Source organism: Microdochium trichocladiopsis, assembly GCF_020744255.1.
Source record: "Microdochium trichocladiopsis strain MPI-CAGE-CH-0230 chromosome Unknown B0I36scaffold_5, whole genome shotgun sequence".
Lineage (NCBI taxonomy): Eukaryota > Fungi > Ascomycota > Sordariomycetes > Xylariales > Microdochiaceae > Microdochium > Microdochium trichocladiopsis.
The window spans coordinates 1,041,384-1,062,725 of record NW_025763548.1 but is presented as its reverse complement, the minus strand read 5'-3'; the positions used below and the strand labels follow the sequence as shown (position 1 = coordinate 1,062,725).

Sequence of the window (21,342 nt, the reverse complement as noted above, 5' to 3'; positions counted from 1 at the left end):
CCCTGGCTTTTACCTGGATGAGCAGGGCCTCTTCAATGGCTAAAGTCGTGCCAGTAAAGTGAGGAAAAAGAAGACGAGGAGGAGATCTGGAAGGAGCCGTAGAGATGAAGGGAAAAAAAGGACGATTCAGCAGGGACCAGCACTATCCGCGCGCGCGCACGCCCGTGGTTCTGCTCGAAGCCGGATGGAGCGGCTCTCCTCTTGGGAAGGAGGTTTGCAGTTCCGGCATTTCCAGCAGTTTAGAGGCTTGTCTACACTCGGGTACTCGTTCCGGTCGTTCCGGCCGCCACGCGTTCTCGTTGACGGTCCAGCTCGGGGACATCACAGACTTGTACCACCGAGGCAATCAGCAGCAACTAAGCCGACGGATCATGCCAGATGAGCTGGGAATAACGCTCAGGGCACATGTGCGTGGCTCTCCGCGCGATAGCGTGGGGGGCAATCTGATATGCTCTTGACATGTGAAAAACTGTTTGGTTTATCAGCCTGCAACCTTTGCATGCGCTTCTCGCCAATGCGCCTTAATCAGCCGGTTGCCGTATGCAGCCCCCAAGGCAAATTGCCCGCCGCATACGCTATATCTGGATCTTCTTAGTGCCGAGATGCAGCCAGTGCCGAGATGCAGCCAGTGCCGAGACGCCATCCGTGCCGAGACAGCAGAAGGAAAAGCAAAACAGGAATGGGTGCCCCGACCAGCAGTATCAGTTGCCCGGTAAGTAGCAATCAGAAAGGGCTCTCACTTCGTACCCGGCCTGTGTCACTCAATCTGCCAGGCTCTCCTTACCTGTAAGCCTTACCTGTAAGGCGCCTGAGAGGCTGACGGGCGTCTCGGCTCTGGATGTGTCTCGTCGCCATGCTAGCGTACCTTTAAGAAGTATCTATAAGGACATACGTAGGTAGTGTACGTAGTTGCGTCAGACGGAGAGAGCCTGTCACAACGGTCGGAAGAGAGGGCAGCGCATTCCGATGGGGCCGCTTCGCTATCGCGCATTTGCCTCTGCATGCAGAATGTTTATCATTTACAGGCGTACCCGCGGCGCATGCATGCATGCAGATATGCAGGTCTTTATGCGGCCCGCATTCGTCTGGCTGTTTCTCATAGCCCCCGGGCCTGCATACATGGTAACTATCACGCTGTTGTGGTTGCGGCAACCCTTGCTTCGTCACCCGACAGGGGTGTTACATGGCGCTACGGCGGCTCAGACGCAGCATGCAGAAGCAGAAGCAGAGCAAGCACTGCTCCGGAGCAGGCGAGATGCAGGATACCTTTGGCAGAGAACATGGCTGGAAGCTGCTCTGACCACTGCCCACAGACTTGGCCGATCCGCTCGTGGGCGTGCTCTAACGGCATCCGCCGCGCGGTAAGTAACCTTGTCAGCTTGCGAAGCTGTCGACTGTGGCCTGTCGCGGGCTTCGTCGGGCCAGTCATTGATCCTGTGATAGAGCATAGGCGGCTGGAAGATGATGGCCTGCCATGACCAACAGCGTGCAGCAATTGTGCCTTGATTTTACTGCGCGATAAGAAACTTCGAGCTCGTTCCAGGCACCAGGGCTTATCGCCGTCTGTTTGGCTCTGGCGTATCAACAGCCGCCGGGCCCAACCTTGGAATTGGAACCTTGACACGGCCCGAAACTTAGCGGTCTGGAGCTAAACCAGGTCTCATCGAGGTGCCTGGCCTGAAAGCGCCTGCTCGCCCTGAGCTGCCTTGATCTGCAGCGCTTGGAAAGCTTTTCCGCACGCCCCAAGGAGATGGCGCAATTAGCCGAAACCTCGCAGCGCGTCGGGAAATTGTGAGACTGTGCTCATCTCGAAATCTTCGGAAGCCTTGGAATGACCTCACCTCTTGTCTCATTGGCGGATCCCTGTGACGTATGGCAAGCACAGGCCGTTGAGTTCGGGGGAATGTGAGACTCGAGCTTAATGGTGACGCAATTTTCTCGCTCGGACCACGCAGCAGCACCACCAGCCAGCTGTACGAATTGTGTGATGCCATGCGCAAATAACGACTCGAGGTCGCGGACGGCCCCTTCGTGATTGTCCGAGGTGGAATGACTGCAAGATCAGGGCTGCTAGCAGAGCTTGATGGTGGATGAGTTGACTTTGGCGGGGCAGGAGGTGATAAAGGCTGGATGCAAGAGCCGAGTTTTCCCAATTGAGCCTCTGGAAGGGGTTTGCAGAGAGGTGATACGCTGGGCTGCAAGCAAGGCAGGGTTGAGAACCGGAAACGAGCGACGGCTGCAACCAAGAACGCTGGCCTCGTGCAGGTGTGGACCCTGGCCTGTCGATAACTCGAGATTGCGTGTAATGCCATTGGCCAGGCGGGACGGCATGCGCAAGCCTGCCACCGTGCCTGGGACTGTGCGGGTGGAGAGGCCCCTCCAGGCCCTGCCAGGCCCCCTGCCCTGCCCAAGGTGGCCCGCTCTCCATTGCGAGTGAGCGTGTCTGTCGATGGGCTGTCCTGTCTGTCGCGGCATATGTTTTCCGCACACCCAGCACATCTGTCACGTTCGCCAGCCATGCCACCAAGTAGCGCCAACGCGAGTGCTCGCTGCAACATCCACGGCCCGACCGACACGGCTGTCGGGCAGACCCCTTGCAACATGTCGCGTGCACAGCTTCGAGAGTCGCCGCACCAAAGACATTAGCCGGCAGTTGGGGGAGACAGGTCGCAGCCACTGTTTCGTGCAAACGTGGCAGCCACCACAGGTTTTCTGCGACCACATCTCCAGCATGGCGGAACATGGTGTCACTTCAGCTGGGTTGCTTCTGTCCTCCGGCCTCGCAACCACCTCAATTACGTGTGGACAGCATACTCCCCCAGGCGTTGTTTCCCGGCCGGTCCTGGGTGACGGGGGGTCATTCCGCTGCCAGTCATCGATCGTGGATGCTGCATGGTCCAGACCGCCTCCAACCCACTGCCGCATGCAGTGCCCGGGGCCGCTCTCCGGGCAGATGGCTGGCTCATGGTGGAAGTCTGCGTGTTTCCGAAGAGGACCACGGACCCCTGACACGAAAGCAGGTTACTTGCTCCCCGCCAGAGATCCACCTTGGGTTGTTGTCATTTCCTCAACAGGTGTTACCATCGTATGGAACCACATAATCGGGCTTGTACGGTACTCAGCTCGTGTTAAAGCTACAAGGCGAAACTGAGGACGGCTTGTCGCGGACAGGTCTGTGTCGTTGCCACCACAACGGATGACTTCTAGTGCATTCTGCGCCCAAGTGCCGGCAGAGCTGAAGCAGTCTTGGGTGGGCGTCTGACATCCGGTATGGGTGATCGTCTGGGTGGGTCGTATCGCAGCATCTGATCCGGCCCGGTCGACTGGCATGGCCAACTAGCCTCACAAGGGCTCGCTCCTCGGCCGCCACACCACCACGACCACACCACCTTCACACCGCCGATCTCGCGTTGACGGCGGGGCAGGGAACAATGCAACCGCCATGTCGGGGTGTACGGGCAGGAGCCGCGACGTGCCAGCACAGCGACAAGATCGGCAGACGGCAACCTAAATCAGCGCATGCACTCGCAGGATTTGCCAAGGCACCTGGCTGGTCCTGATTCTGTGCTGGAAGTCTCTGTGTTCAAGGTCAGGCAGCCGTCATCGGTGAAGAATCGATGCTCGGGAGCGGTTGCAGTGGATCACGGGGAGATTGCGCTTTGCTGCCGCTTCACAGGCTTTGGAGCCTCCTGAGTGTGTGGTCCTCGTGGTGGGTTACTGCTCAGGACATGGTCAGCAGCCAGAAGACGAGCAGAGGACAGACAACACAACACGGGGGAGCGGGCTACGCTTAGCAAGTGGCTGGATCGCAACGGGCCTATGCCCATGTCCAATAGGCCGCCGGCTAGAGCCTGAAAATGGCCGTTTTCGGTCGTCTGTGGGTGTCTGGTGCACGAGGTAGCGCTATCGCGAGGTTTTTGTCCCCTGGGACCCGCCTTGGAAGCGACAGAGTTGCAGTGCTCGCCCCGCCACCTACTCATAGCCCCGCACAGTGTCCGTCGCACCTCTGCAGCCAGGCAGGGGCGCCGTGGACAGAAAAGCCCTTGCGACTCTGGGGTCGTTGTTTCCTCGCATGACGGGCAGCAAGCCCTGGCAGAGCAGAGGCACGACGAGTCGTGCCTGGGTGGCCGTCATGTGTCTCGCAAAACACCAGCCTGCATCATGAGCCAGGGCAGCACGCTGCCAAGGCGCCTCTCCGTCCGCACCCGCCTAGTCACCTCCTTGTGCTAGACTAGCCATCTCGTTTTCCCCGTGCCTTTTCCTCCATGTCTGATCCACCACACCCTCCGATGCTGCCACCGGTGCCCACCCTCCCGTTGTCCTAAAAAACGACAAGCTCCATACCCGTGCGCTCTGCTTGTCCACCACCTCTTCTTCTTCTTGCTGTCCAACCTCAGCCTCTTGAACACACCCGCACGATATCGACTCCAAGCTACCCAAGAACGACAATACCGACAACTTGCTCCGTTCTCATAGCGTCGGCCAAACAACACCCTCATCCTTTCAACTTCCCACGAACGCTGTGCTGCTTTTCGTGATACTGGACGCCTTTCAGTTTTTCTTTCCACAAGCACGGCAGCGCGGTCCCAATCGTCTCGGCAGCTGGGAGCACTACTTCGGCAATCGTTCTTCTTCGGCGCCTGCCCGACTTACCCTCACCTTCGCACCACGACTCGTTTGCGATTCTGTAGAGAGCGATGACCCCATTGCGGCAGAGATCGACTCGTAACCCAGATGACTTCCCCACCGTACAGCTCTTTTTGTTAGGTTAGTATTCGTCATGTCCTCACATAGGCGGCGCACAGCACGCGTTGCTAATACAAACGCAGCTATCGTTCGGCTTGCCGAACCCATCGCCCTCACTTCCATATTCCCATACGCCTGGGCTCTCATCAAGAGATTCGAGGTTGGTGACGAGCAAGATGCCTCGTGGTACGCCGGTCTCCTCATCTCTTCCTTCTCCCTCGCGGAGGCCCTGATGGGCATGTACTGGGGCAGCCTGTCCGACAAGATTGGCCGCAAGCCGGTCCTCCTCCTTGGTTGTGTCGGAACCATGTTTTCCATGTTAATGGTTGGGTTTGCCACCAACATCTGGACCGCCCTCATCGGCCGTGCTGTTGGTGGGCTTCTCAATGGCAACATTGGCGTGATTCAGACTATGGTTGGCGAGCTGGTCAGCAAGCCCGAACACGAGCGTAAGTTCGCCTCTCAGAAGCAAATGCCATGGGGATGTTGGCTGACAGACCTTTGCTGCAATAGCTCGTGCCTACTCCGTAATGCCTTTCGTCTGGTCTATCGGTACTATCATCGGCCCTGCCATCGGCGGAGTGTTTGCAGACCCGCATACGTCTTTCCCCGAGGCATTTCCCAGAGGCTCGCTTTTCGCCGAATTCCCATACCTACTGCCGAATCTACTTTGCGCTGCTCTGCTGTTGGTCAGCATCGTACTGGGTTACTTCCTCCTTGAAGAGACCCACCCAGATCTGCAGCCAGGCTGCGTCACCGAGGAAACAACCTTCGTCTCGGAAGAAACGCCATTGCTGGAAACATCGGACGCTCTCAAGCAGCCAGTCGTTGATCTTCGCGGCGATACCTATGGCTCTATCCGCAGTCGTGCCAGCATCGACTTCGACTTCCGGCCGGAGCTCGATGTCAGCCATAAGAACGGCTCGAAAGCAGAGTTCAGCATTTTCAGCAAGCGTATCATGGCTCTCATCATCTCACTGTCGCTCTTCACCTATCACGCCATGACTTACGACCACCTATTGCCCATCTTCTTCGAGGATGACCGCAAGACGTTCCAAGCTGCAACCTCGAGTATCCTGTCCGACCTCAACATCTTTTACTCGCCCGGCGGTCTCGGCTTGTCGATGCAAGCGGTCGGCATGATCATGGCCGTCAATGGTGCCATCGCCCTGTTTGTCCAAGCGGTCGTATTCCCCGTGCTTGCCGAAAGGTTCGGGGTTTTCAGGCTCTTTATCATTGTGTCGGTTCTGCATCCGATCGCGTACGCTGTGATGCCGTTCCTAGTCCACGTGCCCCAGTCGTACTTGTACGCGGCAATCTACTCATGTCTCACGATTCGGAATTTGCTGTCGATCATCCTCTACCCGCTACTCCTCATCCTGATCAAGGAGGCGACTCCTTGCCCTTCTGTACTTGGCAAGGTCAATGGGTTCGCGGCCAGCGCTGGTGCGACTTTCCGCATGATCGCCCCGCCAGTCGCAGGATATCTCTATGCCATTGGCTCTCGTATCGACTGCACCGGTATCGCCTGGTACGGTAGTGCCGTGGTTGCCGTCATTGGTGCCGTTCAGTGCTTCTACGTTCAGCGTACCCCGAATGATGACTACCAAGACGACTTTGCCAACGAGACCCAGAAAAGGGCATACGCCACGACCACCATCGTCGAAGTCAACGAGAGCGATGAAGAATGAGCTGCCTCCTCGACAATGGCTCAGGCACCCACAGCTGCAACGTCCCCCTTCTGTGTTGGAAAGCAAAGACCTAGGAAGCTTGAAGTGGGAAGAGGGGGAGGAATCATTCTTGTTTACGATTTAAGCAGTCACGAGCGTTACACGTTATGCAATCATGGCAAAGGGAGTTATGGTATTTTGGTTCATGCTTTCGGAGTTCTGGGAATCAAAAGGGTATCGCAATGGGGGATTAGACATTGTAAAAGTAAAATCCGTAATACGAGATAAGTTTTCTCCCATGTTGAACGAGAAAGTAGAGAGTGCGTGCTGTTTCGTCATGTCCTCTTGTCTCGCAGTGCAGTAGGCTTTCTGAGAGCAAGACCATGTGTGTGAAGGTGGCTGTCATTGCATTCCAGGCACTATATCCATCACGACCGGAGGAAATCTGTAGGGAATCTAGCTCGAGGTATTTTCGCTGTTCGTTGTCGAGTGTGAGGACTCGTAGTACATTTAGATACAAATGCGCATATTCACAAGAGAGCACAATGCCTTTTCTTCATGATGGATAGTATGTACGCCCGCCAATCGAGAGCCAGCAACAACCACACGTTTGGCCCATTGTGTGTGTAGTGTGTGGAAGAGACAAAAGATAGCAAAATGCGGACCAGTAATGCGGTCATTCTTAAAAGTACAGCCACTCCAGCTCGGTGATGGACGTGTCAATCATGTTCGACAGCCGCAGGCGGAGTTCCTCGACCGTCACCTCCTTCTCGTCGGTGGTATTGTTGGTGGCGGCCGCGGTGATAGTAGTCCTACCGGCGGATCCGACAACCAGGGGATTCGTGGCCCGGCTGCAGCTGTTGTGGCGTCTCATTGCTGTGGCGGATGATGCCGATGCTGCTGATGATGGTGGTGGTGGTGGTGGCGGCCGTGGTGGTGGTGGTGCCAATGACGACGATGCCGCCGTTACGTAGTTCCTAGTTTTGTGAAGCTCAGAAGCCTTTTGGTGGAATGTGTGCTTCTTCGTGGCGGTCATGGACATGGCAGGGAAACGGCCAATCACTGGGACGGGGATCGTCTGGTTGTTGTTTGATAAAACGCGGCTATGGTCTGAGTATTGAGGGTCTCTAGTCAAGTGATTGTCGCTGATATTAGCATTGCTAGTCGTGTCTTTGTCGTCGTGTCTGCGTCGCGGGTGTCTGGCCGAGAGACTTCGTCGCAAGTTGAAGGTAAGGGTACGGCTGTTCGCCGTCGCGGCTGCTGGTAGTACTGTGCCCACCGCCCTCGCTGTCTGGCTGGGCTTGAGAGTGACAGTCCCAGACGTCACGCCAGTAGCTGTTGATACACTTGCAGAGACGGACCGCTTGTGGCCAGCACTCTCAGTAGTGCGGACCGGCGTGGGAAGCATCGACCGCGGAGAGCCTTGCTGAGGGCGGCTCTCTTGCTGTGGTGGCTGGGGCGGCTGTCTCCGAGCGGCTGGTGGGAAGAAGTTTGGGGCCGATGCAGGAAGCTTGGGTACAGGCGGTATCGCCTCTTGGGCCTCACGAGATGTCATCCGGTACTGGACACTTCCCAAGGACTTCGGCCGGGTTCTGTTATTTCTGCTGGTGATATCCGGGTCTTCGAGCGGTCGCGCCTCGCTCAGCTTGAGCGCAAGCAGCTCGGAGCCAGTCTTCAGAGGTTGACTTGTCCTCCCCTTGTCGGTCTTGGCCTTCCCGAGCTGGAGCTTCTCTGTTGTGGTGCGGTTAGGATACACAGTGCTCGTGCTAGTTGTAGCTAGCCTCGGCTCCTCAACAGCGACATTATTTGGCATCTCTCGGTGCTGCTGGTTCCTATTGCGGATGGCCGCCTTCAGAGAAATATCGACCGCCCCATGCTTGGGCACCGAGCCCTGGAGCATCTGGAACGAGTCTTGCCCGACAGGCAGTGCCTCCTGGACGTCACCCTCAGAGGCGACTGGCAAGTCAGAGTCGAGACACAGTCTGCCGTTATACTGCTTGATCCGGCACTCGAGTTGCTCGACATTCCTGGTCTGCTTCCACATCCATCCTTCGCCGCTCGGATGGGCCACGAAATCCGGCAGAGCGGCGCAGGCATGCTCGCCCTTGAGCACGGCCGCGTTGGTGATGAGGCCGACGGTACTTGTGAGGGAAGCTGTCTCGTCCTGGACGAGGGCGAGCGGGTGGATCAGTGTAGCTGGTTCGCCCTCACAAGAGTCCCACAACGGCTGGGAAAAGAGCAGCGCCATGCTATTGTGTCGGGGTGATAATGTCAGCAAGCATAGTAAAGAGGTGGGAATGTAGGAATCCGAGGGGGGCCATTCAAACCTGCCCGCACCAAAAAGTCAGGCAGACTTACTGGTCAATCGGAATGGAATAATGAGCGCGGTACTTGGGTCTGATCCGATGCCGGTCCCAGGACAACGCCTGCCGCCAGGCTAGACCTGTTTTGAATCGCAGCATCTTGGTGTGACGGCGAGACAGGACAATGTTCGCTGTAGCTAAGCCACCGCGGCGGTTGAAGAGCCCAGGCCCTATCTTGGGTCCGCCCTCTGGCAGAACAATGGGAGTTGGTGTCCATCCGCCAAACAACGACGAGACGAAGCTGTCGCCAAGCTCCATTTCCAGGTCTGCTCCAAAGAAAGGTTCCGGCGAGCAAGCATGCCTGACAAAAGGCTCTGGGTGACAGCCTCGCCAGTATACAGCATGTCCCAGCCTAATCAGAGTCAGCCGCGCTCTCGTCGTTGACTACATACTTCCAGGAGGGGGATAAGGGATGACATATCACAATGCCCATACTCACTCGTGCAGTATTGTTATGCAGGTCATGAATGATGTCGATAGGAACTCCTCGCTGTCCGCAGCACCAGCTTTTCGCAACATTGCGAGCCTTTCCGGCAGCTCGGATGAGATGGCAATATCGTAGTCATTACTTCCTTGTATCCGCGTTGTGCGGATTCTGCCCTTGTTGCAGTCGTGGCCGGCGCCACGGATGTCGAGGTGCCAACTCAATGCCGGTGCGAGTTCCCTGCGAAGCCAACGATCCGTCCGATGCAACCACTTGGTCTCGTGGCCCCGTGTCCACCACGAAGCACGGTGGTGGCGTATCACGGTCTCCGGGGCCTGAGGCGTGCTTGGCGGAAGAGGAACTTCGTTGGTCACAGACGTGCTCACAGACTTTTTGTGGGCAAGCGGAAGCATGCGTCCATTTGTCAGAGGCAGTGACGAATGCAGCGGGTTATGCGACGGCGGTCGCTGAAGATGCCTCACGGGAGTTGGCGACGGGGAAGGGCATTCTGTGGACGAGTAAAGCGAGCTTGCCACGGATGACCGAGGGGACATGTCAACAGAGCTTGGTGGGCTCGAGCTGGCGGTCCAAGATGATGATGATGGCGATGAGGGCGGCGTTGTATCCGACGCATCGTCTAATCTCAGAGCACTCGCGATACCACTTAATCGAAGAACTGTAAGAGGTTTTCGGGCATCAACCTTGACAACAGTGCCAGTTGAGGCGAAGCCGCTGCCGCCGAGAGCATGTCTGCCCGGGTACGACTCGTCAAAGATGTTGTCGATGACGAAGTCAGAAATCCACGGCAGACCTGTACCATCGAGCAGCTTGCTGGCGAGTAGAAGCGGCTGCTCCAGTTCCCGTTTAAGCCGCGGCTCAACATCTGGTCTCCAATTGGCGAAGACGGGATGGATTTGGCCAGTCAGATCAAGCTTCCTTGAGGCGCCAGTGTCTATAGAAAGATTGCATGTTAGTTCTGTAACAAAAATTGAGGTTTGTGTGAAGCCTTCCATCGCCATCTCTGGTGCAAGTCCCGGGTCTAATGACCAGTAATGCCAGCGCGAGAGCACTCACCGACCGCACCGCATGCTCTGAGTTCTTCAAGGTTCCATTCTTTCCCGGCTGAGCCCCCTTGAAGGCTGCTGCTGGCCTCTTGCCGGGCTGTGCGATTCTGCTGTGTGATCGCCATGAAGGTCCCTGGCGATGAGGTCTGAATGACGAAACAACAAGAACGCTCGACTCCGGGGAGGTAGACGCAGCATTAAGGGCAGACAGGAGAAGACGCTTGTCGTAACGATATGCAGACATGGGGATCTGGAAAGAATCACGGACACGTGTAGCACGGACACGTGTAGCACGACCTGTGAGCAACAGCGACCTGAACCGAAGTCACACCTGAACAGACTACTGTACAATCGCCGAGTCCAGAAATGTGTTAGTCGGGCCACGGGGAACGCATGGCCAGATGCTGCTGGGGAGTACTTGGCGTGGCATGGCGCCTGGTAGGTTTGGTCTAAGAGCGAAAGCGGCATCCACAACCGCCCTGGCCGCATCGGATGGCGGCTCTAGATCAGGAAGCATTGCATGTCTTGCATTCCATGGACCCCAGTTCAGCTAGCCCCCGCGGCTGCCATTCGGCAGTAGACGACACGCGCGCAGGCAAACCTGAAGTTCCGGTGACTGAGACCATTTTCACTCTCGCGTTGCAGCGGCGAGTCCATGGTCGAATGTGCTTCGGAATCATGTGGCTGTACATGGTGCTTGCGTGGGCAGCTTCGCAATCAGAGTTTGGTGCAAGGCCCCCGCTGTGCCTGAACATCTTGACCTCATATGTCTCACTTTCTTTTACTACCATGAAGATTTGAACCATTCCGCATGTCTATCCTGTCGTTGTCTATTGTCGTATCAGTCGGTTCACCGAGAGTAGAAAATGTGCACCGGCCGCGTGAGATGCTCAACTCTCGTACTCCATAGCCCCTTGGCCCACGACGTCCCAGAACTGTTGCACCAGCTCACGCTGGCCGCTCGGGGCACCTCGAACGGCGAGGTACTTGCGATTGTCGATTGCGGGATCCCAGTCCCCAGGGTTGCCGCTGGCCATGATGCCGCCGGCCTCTACCAAAATCGTCCACCCGGCACATACGTCCCATGCCCAACAGCCACCCTCCCAGTAGGCGTCAAGCTGGCCAGCGGCAACGGCACAGATGTTCAGGGCCGCGCTGCCCATGCTGCGCAGGGAGTGGACCATGGCACCGCCGTTGTTGTCCTTGGCTGCGGCCAGCTTCTTGAAGACGGCCGTCTTGAGTTCGTAGTTGCTGCCGCTGCGGTCGCTACCCCACTCGATAGCCACGAGACTCTGGTCGAGGCCCAGGAGCCCGGCTGGGTTGCTCGAAAGCGGCAGCCTGCTGACTCTGCCCGCACCATTCTCGAGGCCCCAGGCCCGGCCGACCGTCAGGAAGGCGCCCTGGCCGCGAATGCCCGTGTAGAGCTGGTCAAGGAAGGGGTTGTAGACGACCCCCACGGTCGGCACTCTTCCGACGGCAAGCCCAAGACTGACACAGGCGGAGGGGAACCCGTGAACAAAGTTTGTCGTGCCGTCAATGGGGTCGACGACAAAAGTGGGCTGGTCTGTAATCTTCTGGCCAGGCGCAAAGGTCTCCTCGCCCATGAACGCAAAGTCTGGGTATGCTTCGGCGAGCGTAGACGAGACGAGGGCCTCGACGGCCTTGTCAGTCTCGGTGACAATGTCCGCAGCTGTCCGTGCATCGCAATGTCAGCGCATGCACAAGTGGATCTTTTGGAGAGGCTAGTCATTCTCCGGATCGCGAGAGAGATGGCCCTCGAGCGCGGAACAGACAAGCTGAGCTTGCAACCTACAATTGAGCTTCGTGCCTGTCGAGATGTCGTTCGGGTTGGCTGCTAGTATTTTGCGGCCAGCTTCGAAAGCCACCGAAACCAAGGTGTCCCGGATCTCCTCGAGATTGAGATCCGCCATTTTGTAGTTTGAAGCTGTGAACCACGCAAAGTTTTCCGAGGTTGATGTCTCGCCCGAGAAGGAGGCAAGCTGTGCTGATGGTAGAGTGTGATTCAAGCAGGGGGGAGCACAACTACGTAGACGTCAAAGGGTCCCCGGGCTGGTGGGGTTCAATAGTTGACAACCGCCAAAGTCGTCATCCGACTTCTGGAGACGTGCTCCTGCCCTCTAATCGCAGCACGTTGCAACCCAAGTGGAAACGAGACATCACGCCGCCATTGACCGCACTTCGACCAACTCGCGCATGACGACATCGCATGCATCCTGCAATTCCGAGACTTCAAAATGCTCGTCACAGCAGTTGTAAATTTTGTCACGCCTATGACCAAAAGTCCCTTGGAAACCAACAAATACCATCAAGAGAGCCTGTAACGCCAGTAGCCTTCCTTTCCCCGTCCCTGAAAAAAGTGAAAGCGGAAGTACAGTCCCTACAAGATCCAGACTCGCCCTTCCAGCTTTTATGCGTGAGTTCGCGCAAAAGGCAAAAAAAAAAAACATCGTGTGTACATGAAGAAGTGCAAGAGAAACCAAGCATATCCGTGATATGTGAAGCTTGAACGGCATCAGCTCAACTCACCCCCCTCCCCCCCTTTTGACCATCTCCCCTGCAGTGCTAATCAATTTGCGTCGCTCCCAGCGCACAACACTCTCTCACATGACGTCTTCTCTGAACATGCTCCGCCGCTCCGAGCCGGGGCTGCCGCTGCCGGGGCCGTGATGCTTCTTGGACCCCGCGTTCGCCACCGAAGTGTCGATGGGCCGCGGGCTGACACCGCGCAGATTGCTAGGTTCGGCACTGTCATCGTCAAAGGGGTTGGATCCAGGTGCTGCTGTGTTCGAGGCCGCGGCCGCAGCGGAGGGACCCGCCCGCCCGCGATCCTGGGGGCCGGCAGAGGCGTATGCCGTGTGGCCGTACGCAGCACCACCGCCGCCAGCAGGGCCGCCGTGAAGACCTAGTTCCTGCTCCTCATAGTATCCGCCAGGTCCGTAGTTGTCGGCCTCGTTGCCCACGCGCGTGTCCCAGGCCTCGTCTGGGTCGAGGGGTCCGAAGCCGCGCCGGCTCTGCTCGTAGCCGCCAGCTTGGGAGCGCTTGTTGCTGGGCCCGCGGATGCTGCGGATCTTGTCGCTGATCCAGGCCCCGATGCCGCCGGGCGCAGGGGTGGGCGGGCCGTAGGGCGAGTGGTTGTCCTTGCGCGAGAATGGGTTGTACGAGGACAGCGTTGGAGGCGGGAGCTAGAAGCAGGGCGCAGAGGTCAGTCCTCGATGCGCCTTGAAGATCGCCGAAGGTGTGTCGCAAGCGCATGGGCGGGGAAAATGCAGGAGAATGTGGACAGGAAGGATTGGCTTACCCCGAGCCTTCGCGCGCGCAGCTGGGTGAAGACGACCCAGGCGACTGCGCCCGCGATGAGCAGGACGAACAAGACAATGAAGAAGACGCCGGCGGGATGCATTGCGACAATCTGGGCGTGATAGCAGGAAGCTGTGGTTCAGAATGCGCGACAGGCAATGGGTCGGATGTCGTGCGGATTGTCGTTGTCGCTTTCGTCGTTGTCGTCGTCGTCGTCGTCGTCGTCGTCGCAGAGGATTGTTGTCAGCACTGGAGTGCTGATGCGATGCTGACAGTAGGCGCAGTCTTGAGCAACTTTCAAGGCAGGGCTAAGCCCGCAACCCAGATGCGGAGAGACCGGGGTCGCAGCTGATTGCGTCAGCGCTGCCAGTGTAGTGGGTGCAGGTATTAGTGGGGTCCCATGCACTGGAGCTCATTCATGTGCCCGAGCTGTCAGCATGGTCTGAGCCCTGTTCGTTGCTTGGGGACAAAGAGATCCGCTTGATACCACAGCGAGCTCAAAGCAAGAGGCAGCATCAACACCAGCATCGGCAACAGAAGCAGCAGTAGAAGGAGAAACACAGTATTTGTGTTTGCGTTGTGTATCGGGAGAGAGTCTGACGGGTTGCCCTGCCGACGGACGGCAATGCGGTGTTCGGCCCTCAACAGGCACGAGAGTCAATTCTGTTGGGGCACGGCAACCCAGCCGCGATACTTCAGTCTCTACAGGCCGACCAGCGTTCTCACTTCCCATGATGAGGTCAATCATCCATGTCCTCACTCGGTGAACCGAGTCATGAGATTTGCCTTGCGGCATCCGCACATCTAACCTCCCCTTCAAGAACTCGATGGTCGTGGTGGGCTCTAGTTTAGCCGTGGTAGTGCAAGTGACACTCGAGCTTCTATTACTACTGGCATTGCTGGCAGAAGGCTCTGTCGCGGCATGTGTCGACTTTGCACGGGATAGATGAGGACCGAGCTCGAAAGGGTGGGAGGTCAGTGGCGTGGAACTAACAAAATAGTGCTAAGCGTGGTCTTTACGTAGGAGTGATGGTTGGGCAAGGGATTTTGTCGACTCCAAAAGACGATGATGACGAGTTGATGGTAGACTAGAACCAAGAGCCCTCAGGACTGCCGCCTGTCTGCTTAGTTGACCAAAGACCCTGACAAGGATTCTTGGCCTCAGGTAACTCGGCTGGTGGGTTTCCAGACCAGCGTACCACCCACATAGTAGCTGGTTTGGCTTGGCTGACCTACCTGCGATCCTGGGCTTGCACCGGCCTGCCAAGTCCCCGCCTTCCCCCTCGTGGTCCGCCGGCGTTGCCAACAACAACAAAAATAGCCCGCCTCACAGGACTCCGCGGGAAATTCCAGTCGTCGCAGAACCAGGTTGCTGATTTGCGTCTAGGAGAGGTCGATGCGCTCTTTAGACTGCATCAAGCAGGACAGCCCTGTGGCTAAGTACCTACCTACCTAACTAGGGTACCAAGGTACATACCCATGACGGCCACGATGAGCCCGTTGGGGCCGCGAGTAAATGGTTGGAAGCCAGGCGGATAGAGGCCATATCGGACGCCGCACGGCGAGGCCACGGACACTTCGTCTGGGGAGGGTCGTCCCATTGCCACAAGCCGAGAACGCCAGGCCCACGTGGACGGGGGGAGGGGTCCTGTGGACATCCGAGTGCGGGAGGTCCCGCAAGAGCAGCAGATCAGCCGCACGATCGACCAGGGGATAATAATACTTGTGTTTACTTGAATCAGTGGAGCTATAGTGACTAGTTTAACGCTTCCCGTACTCTGTACTCTGCGCGCCAGCCAGGGTTCCCCTCCCGACCTGGCGGATTGCCTCAGCTCGATGCAGCAGCGGTAGTTGATTGTGGAGGGCCTGAACATGGTCTTTGGAAAAGGGCACGAAGCCAAAGCTCACGCATCCAGCTCAGACATTGCATTCTTTTTCTGGTATGGGGAATGTGTTCGCTCCCCTCAAGCGAATCCACCCAGCATTTCACTTGTCCAACTCGACAGTCGCCTAAGCCCCGGTTCCATCCCCCAAAGCGGTCGAAGTCACGAAGTGCACCTTCTTCAGGATTGTGAATTTGTACACAGCACTATCACGAACGCATGCCCAAGCTCGTGCCACTCATAGATAACACTTGTCCCAGTGCCCGCCACTCCTGGCGAAGCTCAGGCTCTCCACGAATCTATCGAGCTCGCACCGCCCAAGTTCGTCCGCACCACAATTCTGCAGCGGTATCACGCGGTCGTTGACGAGGATCCTGACCAACTCATTTGCCTCCTCTTCCGCCCGGGCCTGCGCCGAGGAAGCAGCGTCGCCATCCGCGCGACACGTCATCTTCTCAACATACATCCTCGCACCAAACGGCACCGTCCAGCTCGCCGCGAAGCCCTTTGTCGTCTCGCGCGGGTCCTGGCGAGTGTACTTGTCCAGCGGCGCGGTGGCATTGTACAGCCCCAGCGCGCCAAACATGGCCGCCATGTCGTTGTCGTGGCTGAAGTCGGCATACAGGCTTTGGTCAAGGGGAAACGTCTCTGGTGACGAGTCAAGCGTCGAGTTTGTGGTCGTGTGGTCGTCCACGGGTTGGCGTGTGAGCCGCGCAATCAGCTCGTTGGCAAAACCCACGCCTTGAGTCGGCCCCAGAGGATTGCCGCTCGAGTAGCCGTACCATTTGCCCAGGGACTGGAAGTAGTCGTAGTCGGCCCACTCCTGGGGCGAGAAGATGTCGCAGATCCGCGAGGGTCGGCCGTAGCGATCGGCCACGGTTTCATAGGGGCACAGGTCCATCAGAGAGATCGTGTCTGCGGCCGAGAGGTTCGCCCCCGGGAGGTTGTCGTTGAGCCTCGCCGTGATAGGGGTAGCAAAGACGCCCGCGAACACCTCTTGCGCCTTGTGGCCGAGATCCGAGCCCAGCTCGAAGGCTGGGCATGTATCAGGGCTCAGGGTGTTGTTGTGCGGCCGGTACTCTGGGATCTCGAGGATGTTGTAAGGGTAATTATCCGAGTCCGCTTGCTTGTCTTGCTTGCGCGACTGGTGGAATCCCTTGGCCCAGAATCGCGCCGACTCAACGACACGGTGCTGGTCTGCGCTCCTGACGAACGGGGTCGACTTGCGCGCGAGGTCCCGATAACGGTGGTAGAATCTCGTGCCAGAGTTGACCAGCTGTTCCTCCCCAAACGTCGACAGCTCGTCCGCGCCGAGCTTGTACTTGTAGTCGCGCAGAAACGTCACGTTGGCGCCGTACTCGGACACTTGGTTGTGGATCCGCGTGATGAGGGCACCGTACGCGACGGACCTGCTGAGCGTCGGATCCCTTGCCCCGTGCCGTGAGAGCACCTGCGCGAACGTCACCTCGCAGCCGACAGGCACGTCGGGCGAGATCTCAGACTCGACGGGCCAGAAGGGCGAGTACTGGCCCCAAAGCCTCGAGATCTCGGGCGCGCATGTGTAGCCATCCTGCCAGGTCTCGCAGTGTTGCTCGGACTTGCTACCCATCGGAACTGGTCAGCTTGGGTGAAAAGAACATACTCCAGTGCAGCCAGTCTTGGGCATGAAGCGCTTACCCCGACCTCGAAATCGCGTAGCCAAGCGTCGCTCCCAGCGCGAAGAGTATGCACGCTCCAAAAGTGAGCCGGAGGAACTTGCGATGCCTGTCAGCGTCCTCGCGCGCCCGCCTGTCTAGCTCATCCTGCGTGACGTTCTCCGGGAGCGGCTGATACCCGTCTGACTTGGGGAATTTGAACATGCCGCCTATGCCTGCCTGATGACAGAAGCCTCCGCGACTTGTTAATTCGCAGCGCACATAGGCATATAGTGATGTGGAGGTTGTGTTGGACGTCAGCCCCAGGTTGTGGGAAGGAGTCCAGAGGGTGAAGAAGGCAGGTCGAGGCTGGCAGATGAACAGTACTCCCAGCCAGCCGATAGGGAGATCCACCAACAACGTGGTCGTGCAAGTGGTCCTCAGGGTTCCCCTGCCGCTAGCCCTCCAGGCCAATTCCAACCAGAGTCTAATACTCGCCCACCACCTTAAGGTACCTCTGGAAGCGCAGCACCCAGATCAATATCTCGAATTATGTCCACCCATTGTTTGGCTTAGGGATAATGCCACAAACCGAACAGGTCCCACCGCATGCCTCAAAAAGCCTGGTAATTATCTGTCGCAGCTCATTCACGCTGCACGTGTTGTCTTGGAAATGCACCTCCCTAGACGTGGCACTAACCGCGTTGCGACAAATGGGCCCCCGAAGTGTTTCAGTCCAGATCACAATCATGCTGTGGATAGCTAATGATCACGAGTACTCCAGAATATTGTGTTGTCACATGAAGCCATGAAGCGAGGGAAATTAATGGGTGTGAAAACACGAGAGCTTGGTACGGCCGCCCATGCTCTCAACCTGTCCTCCTGTATTAGTCCTGATCAATTAAAGGGTAATTATTCTGAACCATGAAAATGCGAAGCCTGCCCAGCCACCCCAAAACCCCAGAAACGCCAGTCATCCTGTGTTTACAGGTCTCCATACCAGTTTACCGCCGCCCAATTCTTCCCAAGTTTTACATTTTGTCCCGTGCGCAGCCCCTCCCATCCAACTTTTGCCAAAGTCTCCGCCCAAGAATATAAGTCCTGCGCCTTCCTAGATCCGGCCCAAGACGCAAGAAGATTGGAAAAGCAGGTTAGCCTCATTTCGATACCACGGTCCGAAGCAGCATCGCGGATACCGCCAACCAGCGTTCTGTGGTCGAGCAGGGGCTAACTGAGCTCTCAAATGGACCCAGCCAGGATAATAATCAAGGTATAACCAGTATCCGAAAGTGTCTCCGTGTGGATGCAAGCATCCGACGTGCACCAGGCGAGGAGTATGTACACCAATATGAAGTGTTTTCGTGTCGTCCAGCGTTGTGCCAACCTGTAGGCGTGAAAGAAGAATATAATGATGTGAAATGACGAGGGTGAATTGCAACTCGATGACTATTGCATCGAGTGAGGTATCTCAGAACCAGATATGCAAATGACGATGCAGAATCAACTGATCAGAAAATGAAGAACAAAATGCCCGGGGTATTTTGAAAGAAGAAAGGAATGGTAGAGGCAGAGGGCAGAGGGCAAAGAAATTTTGTTTGCACCACGACTCTCAGGAGTCAAGACAAACGTCGTTTTCTAAACAGCAACGCCCACTGTGTGAGGCACATTCATTGCTGAATCCCGCGCCTGCCGCCTCAAAGTCTGTCTCGGCACGCTCGGAAAAACGAAAGCTCGACTTGGGCGCAGGCTGTGTGATCCTGAGCTGGGCGCAAAGCCCACGCCAGTTTGCATAGGAGCGACGGCCTTGATGGTCATATCGCTTGCCGGGGACCAACTGGTCGGCACCGTTTGTTCCTCTTCCACAGACCAGTCTGAGGCAGAGGAAACACTGTCAAAGCTCGAACGGCGGCTTGGGCGGGCTGGCGGCTGGGCGACCTCATAGAAGCCATCGTTGTCCGTGATGGGTTTCGGGAAATTTGTGACACTGTCAAGGCTGAGCTGCCGCTCTTTGGACTCGCTGTTGTAAAAGACAAGCCAGTTTGACACTCGAGAGAATGACTTCTTCTTTCTCAAGGGGGGTCGGAGGCGTAGTGGTAAAGGGGGTGGGGGTGGGATGGTTTCCAGCCTTTGAGGAGAGCTGGAGGGACGGGCGCCCAGAGGAGTTGGTGGTACAGGAGTTGTTGGCGTTCGGTCAAAATGCAGTCGCTCGCTGAACGACGGCGCATTTGGAGGTAGCGCAGGAACCTCGGGCATAGGCTCCATATCTGCGGAGGTAGGATCAGTATGGGAGTCACCATGTGGTGGAAGCTGGAGAGAAAACTAACCTTGCATGTCATGCGGGGTTGCCGGCCGGCTGATGGTGTACAAACTCTGCCTCTCGATCACGTCGTTGATCTTATGCTGCAGTTCATCCCTCTCGAGCATGGCCTGTGCTACCCGTTCGACCAGATCTTCCATCATGGCCGGCGGGGCTTCTGGTGATGTGTAGGCCCTCTTCCTTGTTACTCCGGGGGGAGACGAGGTTGAGTGGGGCTGTGAGTGCTCTGAGCGAGGCGACTCGAATACAGACCCGCCAGAGATGGCACGCCGTGGGACATGGAACGAGGTTGATGAATAACTGCGTGACCGAGCCAAGCTCTGTAGTGAGTCGCTGGTATCTGCATCTGGCTGTGGTATCATTCTGTGTGGTGGCGTAACGGGGGGCTCGGGCCCTTCAAAGGGAGGGAGGAGGGGGGATAAACGATTGTCCTTGAGATATATGCTGAGTTCGAGCGGGCGGAAGGACCGTCGTCTCGACTTTATTGGTGCTACCGTGGGCTCGGGAAAGTGAAAGGAGCCCGAGTAGACATGTTGAAAATTTGTGGGAGCAGAGATTTGCGGCCGGCGCCGTGTCGTTGAAGATGCATTAGAGAGGAGGCGCTGCCGTGTGGAGAAGATGCTGTTTGTCGAGGGCTTTCGACGTTTTGGAGCTCGATCTTTCTTATTGGCAGCTCTGGTCCTGCTAGCGTTGGCCCTGGCGGCCAATGGCAGCACCCGCCCTGGTTGTTCGTCTATGATGCCAAAGCCCTTCTCAGACTCTGCTCGTCAAGACACAGACGAGGTTGTTAGACACCGATGCTCGACGTGTGTGAGAGTGCACCAGACAAGACTTCTTACCTCGAGGCAGACGCTGGTCCTGGGGTTGGTGGTTGCTTGGGAGGCACTGAGAGAGCGACGTGCAGAGCGACGTGTAAGTGCCCACAATGAGGCTGCCAAGGGCCTTCATGATTGGCCGGCCTGCATGTCGAGGTGGCAGCAGGCAGACAACGAGACGACCTGCGGTTGGACAAGAAGACGAAAAGCTCGACGAGCAGCAACTGTGCGGGCTATGCAGAGCCGGCTGCACGGGGGCCTTTATGAGAACGTCCCCAGCGGCCAGTTGCTGAGGCCCGGGTGCACCGCAGAGGCTGCTGACCTGGGCCTGAAGATTGGGATGCGAGGCGTTGACGGATGCGGTGCAGGCGGCGGGCCGTGATTGGGCCGGGAGCGTGCAGGACGAGCCAGTGGGCGCTCGCGAACAGGGGTGCCGCGAGGACACGGCTGGCTGGCGCTACACACCACAGCCGGCCGGCTCCACTGCGTGTAAGATGACAAGCTCCCTCCAGCGAGTCATCGCCGCCTCCTGCAGTCCCTCCTGCGCCAGCTCTGGGCAGGCGTGCGGCCACTGCTCCCGTCGCGAGGGGGGTCGTGTGCTGCCGAGATTGGCCACGCCGTCACATGAGCGTGGTCCTTGGTTCATAAACAGTCCTTTGTTGCTCGGCAGTGTCTCGTCCTCGCCGCCGCCCAGCTCCTGAGTGGCTGGAGGGCATCTCGCTTGAAGGGTCCGTGTCAACAAACGTGTCTGGCCGTGCCATCAACCACGACAGCCGGATGCGGCACACATTTTGAAACAGCCCTCGACACCCAGGCCCGTGCTTGCTCGCTTGCTTCTAGTTCTTGTTCATCGCAAAAATCCCACCTGCCTCTGAACGGGAGTTGGCCGGGAGGGCTGCGCAATGGTGGCCACACCTACATCGCCAAATGCCCAAAAACGGATCGGGCGAGGCAGCCCACTCATCATTCCCGCCGTGCATGACACGACAGATCCAACTCAAAAATTGCAGCACCATTTCTTGGTGCGGGCCCGTGGTTGGCGTCCACGGGTATGCTGTGGTTCGTCCACGCCCGAAGGGTACTTAGACACCGAGTGCTGCTAGATGTC

General features: G+C 57.4%; 6 protein-coding genes across 6 annotated transcripts; 1 reads left to right on the top strand and 5 right to left on the bottom strand.

The window, feature by feature from the left end:
* Positions 1-4,697: 4,697 nt before the first annotated feature.
* Positions 4,698-6,437, top strand: B0I36DRAFT_242259 (major facilitator superfamily domain-containing protein; the record flags this gene model as incomplete). Its single annotated transcript, XM_046149892.1, has 3 exons — positions 4,698-4,767; positions 4,830-5,195; positions 5,260-6,437. 3 exons carry the CDS (start codon positions 4,698-4,700, stop codon positions 6,435-6,437), a joined length of 1,614 nt encoding a protein of 537 aa, XP_046012555.1.
* Positions 6,438-7,098: 661 nt separating this feature from the next.
* On the bottom strand, positions 7,099-10,392 carry B0I36DRAFT_431119 (uncharacterized protein; the record flags this gene model as incomplete). Its single annotated transcript, XM_046162572.1, has 4 exons — positions 7,099-8,665; positions 8,775-9,131; positions 9,219-10,155; positions 10,278-10,392. 4 exons carry the CDS (start codon positions 10,390-10,392, stop codon positions 7,099-7,101), a joined length of 2,976 nt encoding a protein of 991 aa, XP_046012554.1.
* Positions 10,393-11,120: 728 nt separating this feature from the next.
* B0I36DRAFT_322670 (uncharacterized protein) lies at positions 11,121-12,335 on the bottom strand. Its single transcript, XM_046153881.1, has 2 exons — positions 12,081-12,335; positions 11,121-11,957 (listed from the first exon to the last, which is right to left on the bottom strand). The coding sequence occupies exons 1-2, from the start codon at positions 12,196-12,198 to the stop codon at positions 11,158-11,160; spliced, it is 918 nt and encodes a 305-aa protein (XP_046012553.1). The 5' UTR covers positions 12,199-12,335; the 3' UTR covers positions 11,121-11,157.
* A 101-nt stretch (positions 12,336-12,436) lies between these two features.
* On the bottom strand, positions 12,437-13,815 carry B0I36DRAFT_322669 (uncharacterized protein). The gene is made up of 2 exons (XM_046153880.1): positions 13,587-13,815; positions 12,437-13,470 (listed from the first exon to the last, which is right to left on the bottom strand). The coding sequence occupies exons 1-2, from the start codon at positions 13,686-13,688 to the stop codon at positions 12,889-12,891; spliced, it is 684 nt and encodes a 227-aa protein (XP_046012552.1). The 5' UTR covers positions 13,689-13,815; the 3' UTR covers positions 12,437-12,888.
* A 1,484-nt stretch (positions 13,816-15,299) lies between these two features.
* On the bottom strand, positions 15,300-17,461 carry B0I36DRAFT_322667 (histidine phosphatase superfamily). Its single transcript, XM_046153879.1, has 2 exons — positions 17,146-17,461; positions 15,300-17,069 (listed from the first exon to the last, which is right to left on the bottom strand). The coding sequence occupies exons 1-2, from the start codon at positions 17,325-17,327 to the stop codon at positions 15,707-15,709; spliced, it is 1,545 nt and encodes a 514-aa protein (XP_046012551.1). The 5' UTR covers positions 17,328-17,461; the 3' UTR covers positions 15,300-15,706.
* Positions 17,462-18,500: 1,039 nt separating this feature from the next.
* B0I36DRAFT_115113 (uncharacterized protein) lies at positions 18,501-20,423 on the bottom strand. The gene is made up of 3 exons (XM_046147950.1): positions 20,259-20,423; positions 19,427-20,179; positions 18,501-19,366 (listed from the first exon to the last, which is right to left on the bottom strand). The coding sequence occupies exons 1-3, from the start codon at positions 20,365-20,367 to the stop codon at positions 18,738-18,740; spliced, it is 1,491 nt and encodes a 496-aa protein (XP_046012550.1). The 5' UTR covers positions 20,368-20,423; the 3' UTR covers positions 18,501-18,737.
* Positions 20,424-21,342: the final 919 nt, after the last annotated feature.